Here is a 6,633-nt window from a genome sequence, read left to right as displayed (position 1 = left end):
GGCAAAGCCGAAAGGAGCGCTTTGATTAAGATGGTTCTGCCAGCCAAGTTTAACCACATCATTTCCCAGCTTTGGATTTTCCCTCTTACTTTCTCGATTTGTTTATTCCAAGTCTCTGTTTTAATCCGCTCTTTGGCCAGTGGTAAACCCAAATATATGAAGTGGCTCCAATTTTGCTAAACTGGAATTTCCAGTATTTGGGAAATCCTTTGCATGATGTTGTTTGGCACATTCCAGGTGTATATTATGCATTTTTTATTGTTCAAAAGACCTCCAGAGATAGCTAGGAAGTCATCCAACACCTTTTTGAACCTTCTAGCAATTATATTGGATGCGCCCCCAATCAATAGGGTGTCGCCTGCAAAGAGAGAGTGATTAATTTCTTTGATACCTCGAGCAATTCTTATGCCTGTGATCTCCCTTCTCAAACGCTATTTTTCCAGATGTATGCTAAGAGTTTCTGCCATAATGATGAACAGAAAAGGAGAGAGCGGGCATCCTTGCCTCAGTCCTCTAGAGCTGCGAAAGTATCTACTGGGTCTTCCATTAATCAGAGGTGCAATCCATGGATTGGAGATGCATGCTTCGATGATCCTAATAAACTTGTTTGAAATGCCAAACTTTTGTAGAGCTACAGCAAGAAAACGATGCGAACACGGTCAAAAGCGTTGGCCATATCCAACTTTATAACCATTCCTCTTTCATTGTTTTGGACGCTGCTATGTATGGCTTCTTGAATGAGGATTACATTGTCAGTAATTTGCCTTTTTGGGACGAAGCCCCCTTGATTCTCCGAAATGATACAAGGGAGGATTTTTTTAGACGGTTTGCCAAGATCTTGGTGATGATTTTATAAGAAGAGTTACAAAGAGAAATTGGTCTGAATCTATCAAAGGAGACATGATTTGTCTCCTTGGGGATAAGGGCTAGGTGAGGAGTTTTCGTATTTTCCCCCACTTTGTGCTTTTTGAAGACATTCTTGATCATACGCACCAGATCTTTTTGGATTGTTTCCCAATGGCTCTTGTAGAAGGCGATGGTGAATCCATCGGGGCCTGGAGCTTTCTCTGGGTGCATGCTCCAAACAACTTCCCTTATTTCTTTCGATGTTACCTCCTTCTCAAGCTCACTATTTTGCTAGTCGTTGACTTTGCTGCTAATTTGATGAAGAAAATCAGCGCTATCCACTTGCTGATCCTCAGCTGTGAGGAGGGATTTAAAGTGGTGAAACGCTGCTTCTTTTATTTCCTCTTTCCCCTTGATTTCCTACCTTGCCACATGGATTTTGTCAATTTGGTTGCCTGCACGACGAATCTTGAGGTTATTGTGGAAAAAGGTTGTGTTCTTGTCCCCAACTTGGATCCATAGACACCTAGATTTTTGTCTAATTTCCTCCTCTTCATTTCTATTTTGCTGACAGAGGGCCGCAAACATTTCTGCTTCGTGAGCTTTGTCTTGATCAATTACTTGTTGACTAACCTTTTCTTTGTTCCACTTCTCCAGATTGTCTTGCAGTCCTGATTTTCATTTCTTGTCCCTTAAATCTTCTTCTCCGGCCCTTAATTTTTCCTCTCACATTTTTGAGCTTAGTCTCCCAAACATACTGTGGGGAGCCTAGAACCTCTTCTTCCCAGCTCTCTTTCATCAAATTTCTGAAGTTGTCCTTGTTGTCCCAAATTTTGTTGTACTTAAATGGAATTGGACCCTGATTTTCCCACTTGTCTAAAATGAGCGCAACCGGCTTATGGTCGAAAGCCGAGGCATGCACGATTTTACTCTTTATGGACAAGAAACTTGTTGCAATATCCTCCCGGATCAAGATTCTATCAAGCCTTTCTTTTATGTTATGAATTCATGTTCTTTTGTTGCTCCATGTGAATTTTCCGTTGTTGGGATGGATATCAAGCAACTTATGTTCAGCAATAATATCCTCCAGGGCAGCTCTTGACGGATCTCCTATGAATCTGCCTCCCAGCTTTTCCTCTATATTCCAGATCAGATTTAGATCCCCTCCCATTATTAGGTTGTCAATCTGGGCATCTTGTACCTCTTCTTTTAGAGACTCCCAACATAAGGCTTTGTCTCTATAATGATTCGGTGAATATATATTTATAACGTATATGTGATGTTTGTATTCTTCTTTATTAGATCTGTCCTAACCCAGCTGTTGTTGAGTTTTTGGCTGATAATTTTCCAGTTCCATTTATTCCACAACGTACCAATGCCTCCTGATGCCCCGTTTGAATCTGTTGCTATTCCTTCATAATTTTTTTGGGTTGCTATCAAATTTTGAAATTCTCGGTTATTAATTTTGGTCTCTTGGATCATTAAAATATTCGGTTGTTCCTGCTTTATCAGATCTCTTGTTGCGTTGAGTTTTAAGGCAGAACCCAACCCCCTGCTGTTCCAAGAGACCAAGATCATTATTTACTTGGTTTATGGTGGTTCCCAACCTTGTCCTTTGGCTGCGTTTTCTCCACACTCCCTTTTTGTTTGCCCAAGAAGGTGTCCATAGGCTGTTGAGTTTTGATAGCCATGTCCTTTGCTGCAGCCTCATCTCTAAGTTCCTTGTTGGATTTCCTCCCGGCTTTTTTTTGCTGTTCCAAAGCATTGGTTGTTTCTTTGACTTTGTTTCTGGTGAGGATTCTATCGATTGGGGGTGGGGGAGGCGAGAAGCTAGGGGGTGGGGAGGAAGCACTGGCATTAGCATTTAGCTGGGGAGGGGAGTGAGGAGATGGAGGGTCATCTTCAAGGAGTTCGAAGGGATTAGAAGATGGTTCAACCAGAGGAGCCGGGATGATGAGGGGGTGAGAGGAAGTAGCAGTATTTTCATTTGCTTGAGGAGGGTTCTGGGCATTTTGTTTATTACTAGTTTTCTTCCTTTTCACTTGTTCCCAATTATTTTCTTGGGTTTATGCATTCTCCACTATCTCTACCTCCTTTAGCTTACTACATCTATTAGCAAAATGACCATACTCGTGACATAACTTGTGTTTGAAGGGGATTTTCTCGTAGTCCAGCTGCTGGATGTGCGTCCACTGGTCCACCCTGAGTTTGATTGCCTCTGGGAGTCCTTTTCCCAAGTGTACTTCCACGTAGATCCTGGCACAAGCGTGCATGTTGTCTTTTGGTTCACATTTATCAATGTACTTTCCCACTGCGTTCCATATAGCTTTGACTGATTCGTCCCCCCAGCAGTGAAGTGGGAGATGTGGCAGCCTAACCCAAACCAGCACTGCGTTTGGGATGTCCATCTCAGGGTCAAAGTCTAGAGACCACCTGTTCAAGTATAGGCCTCTCGAATCCATGAAATATGGTCCATTCCTGAAAATAAGGTTCCTATCTTCTTTAGATTCAAATAAAAATGTGTAGTAGCCCCTTCCATAGAACCTGATAGCAATTTTCCCTTGTATATTGGCACTCCAGTTTCTCTCCACCCATTTTTTTACTGCTCTGGGGGAGGGCCACAGACCTATGAACTGCCCAACCAGTCCCTGTTCGACCAGAGCAATGGTTTCTTTTCGAGGTAGAGTAGGGGGTAAGGCTATTTCAGGAATTTCATCTAGTTTTTTAACAAATTTACTAGCAATTGGTCTGGGTTTTGGAACTCCTTGATCAGCTATTAAGGAGGCGAAAGCTGCTTCTTGGTTTGATTCGCCATTTGGAGAAGAAGAGCCATCCCCTAACTGATGAGACATTGGGTAGAGGAAAGCTCAGCAGCAGAAGGCTGCCAAGCTTGGAAAAAAAGAGGTCAGCGTGAAAGGAACCCGCCAGCAGGAGGCCAGGGGGGAGAAAGGAAGCCTGACAGCAGCAGGCTGCCAGGCAGGGTAGCTACAGGAGGCAGTGTAGGAGGCAGGGGTGTGGGCCAGGTCACAGGAGCACAGCTCGATTGTTAGGAATCACAAGGAAAAAATGTTGTATGATAATTGTTATTGTTATATGAATCTTTTTATTTTGAAGAAGGAATGACCACCATTGAATGAGCGAAAGAATTTTGTTAGAAACATTAGTTACCTCAGAAACCCTAAGGATAAAAATTGCATTAGGATATTACAAGTCCTTTGACTTGGAATAATAGGTTTAGATTTGGCCATAACACCCTGAAAGTAAGGTATGGTTAACAATTAAATGACCTTAAATGAACAACTATGTATCTATGTCATTTTTATTAATGTGATCACAAGGAACTATTCTTATGCATACATATATAAGAAACATTGGGACAATTCCACCAAGTCTAAAAAAGTTGATAATTGCCATATCAAAGCAGAACCCAAGAGGCTTCATCCAGTAATGAGGAATATTGGATCAATTAACTGAGAATTCAATCAATGAATCTCTATTAAGTTTCCTAGGTTAAAAGTTTGGTCCCTTGTGAGTTGATTTTTTCTTAGGATAGCTATGGCCACAAGCATCTCACGATACAACTAAATGACTTAGAATAGAATAACCAAGTCTTTTTTAGAATTTAGCATAATTTGCAGAGTTTAAAACTCAGTCAAAACTCACTAAATAGTGGAATTGTTTATCAAATCAAGATTGATTGATTATCATGCTATACATTGTGGATATTGTGTTTCTTATCTTGATGAGCATTTCCAATTATTGAATATTGATGATTCATGTATGATCATTTTTATTGTTAGATGAATCTTTATTTTTTATGTTGAAGAAGGAATGGCCACCATTGAATGAGCGAAAGAGTTTTGTTAGAAACATTAGTTACCTAAGAAACCCTAAGGACAAAAATTGTATTAGGCTATTACAAGTCCTTTGACGTGCAATAATAGGTTTAGATTTGGCCACAACATCTTGAAAGTAAGGTATGGTTAGTGATAAAGTGACCTTAAATGAACAACTATGTATCTATGTCATTTCTATTAATGTAATCACAAGGAACTGTTCTTATGCATACATATATAAGAAACACTGGGACAATTCCACCAAATCTACAAAAGTTGACAATTGCCATATCAAAGAATAATCCAAGAAGCTTCATCCAGTAATGAGGAAGATGGATCAATTATCCGAGAATTCAGTCAGTGAATCTGTATTAGGTTTCCTAGGTGAAAAGTCTAGCTACCTTTTGGGTTTACTTTATGCTAATATCGAGGGCCTCATTTTTGTAGGGAACAAAATCAAGTTGTTATTTTGACAGACTTGTACTGTCAGTAGAAATATTCTTATACTTGAGATAGACTTCAACAGTGATCGAATGCCTTGATATATTTATACCACTCGTTTAGAATGTTCATGCAGAAAATTCATTCTTTAGTATTTGAAAATAAGAAACTGGAAATATTAAACAAATGAAGAGTTTTCTATGAAAAGTGATTTCATGCAACACCTCGTAATAAGAACATCATGGCCATAACTACAGGGGTGAAATTTGATTAAAGAACAACATATGAAAGAGAATTAGGAACAAATACACCTAGCATTAAACCAAACAAAAACGTAGAAGCAAGAAAAAACAACTCCAGTAAGACTCATTTTTTGTACAAATAAAAGTCAAGACAAGGAAATATTGCAAATAAAAAACAATTACCTTGAAGAATAAAGAAGGACGAAGAGTTCTCTAGTTAGACAAAATCATGCATAGAAACTCTCATTTTAGAAGCAAACAATTGCACAGTGGAAATGGATAAAGCCAATTATACCAGCGATAGTTAGTTGCTTGCCAAAGTAATACTTTGTGTAAGAAAGTAAGGTAGACATTTTTACTGCATGTTTGGATGAGCTCAGCCATGGAAACCATCGCAACTACTCAAGGTGTAGTGGCTGAGAAGCCTTTTAGCAGGGGCTAATAAGAAAATTACAATTGACAATGTTAGATCATCTAAACACAAACATATATGACATTGACAAGACATTTGTAGTATATATAGAGATAAATAAGCCTACAAAATAGAAAATGGGCTTGAACAAGTGAATTGTAATAGTAGTTATATGTTTTTCAAAAGAAACAAATGAAAGGAAATTAAGGGACCATAAAATCAAGGTGGCACAACCAATGCCTTACTTTATACTTTCACAAGGGTAGTACTTGTAGAAGGAAAGTAAGTAATGCAATTAAGCAAAATCGTCGAGACTCAAGAACCAATAGCAATTGTGACAACAATGACAAACGTCAGATGCAATGGTAAAACAAGGAATTATTTATGTGCCATGATTGGAAGAAACAACAACAATGGTTAATAGTGCATATGAAATGTACAAACATAATATGTGCCAAGTCACAAGACAGTAGTACTTGCAATTTTTAATCCATCAAAGTGCAAGAAAAAATAGTCAGCATTAGTATGGCTCATATAGTGTAGAAAAAGCCATAGAAAGCCATGGGAATTTTGTCAACTATAAAACCGCTAAAACTTGTCAATCTCGAAAAAACCATATAAATTTTTGATAAACAAAAGTGGAAGGGCAAGTTGTTCTATTTAGGAAATAGACATCTAAAATGTAATTTGTTTCCTAAAAAGAGCCATAATCACTTCATCCAAAAAACAAATAGAAAAACTAACGTGAAATTTTCTAACATAACTTTTTCACTACCTTGAGATTTTTGGACTAGACTAGTCCACCTATATAATTGGTTTTCAAACGGGAACTGGAAAAACTGGTTTGTTCAAATCA

The 6,633-nt window shown here is 38.6% G+C and overlaps 1 protein-coding gene across 1 annotated transcript; it reads right to left on the bottom strand.

Annotated features, from left to right (window-relative positions):
• Positions 1-2,912: 2,912 nt before the first annotated feature.
• LOC149195654 (uncharacterized) lies at positions 2,913-3,698 on the bottom strand. The gene has a single exon (XM_089407986.1). It carries the CDS (start codon positions 3,696-3,698, stop codon positions 2,913-2,915), a length of 786 nt encoding a protein of 261 aa, XP_089264112.1.
• Between the last annotated feature and the right edge of the window lie 2,935 nt (positions 3,699-6,633).

This window comes from Pinus tabuliformis, chromosome 2_2, assembly GCF_031772625.1.
Source record: "Pinus tabuliformis cultivar Carrire ecotype Pingquan chromosome 2_2, CPIR1, whole genome shotgun sequence".
NCBI classification, from domain to species: domain Eukaryota; kingdom Viridiplantae; phylum Streptophyta; class Pinopsida; order Pinales; family Pinaceae; genus Pinus; species Pinus tabuliformis.
The sequence above is the reverse complement of the archived record's forward strand: the minus strand, read 5'-3'. Positions and strand labels throughout refer to the sequence as shown.

Bases quoted from the DNA above. Each gene is read 5' to 3' on its own strand.
- LOC149195654 (XM_089407986.1), bottom strand. From the start codon at position 3,698: ATGTCTCATCAGTTAGGGGATGGCTCTTCTTCTCCAAATGGCGAATCA.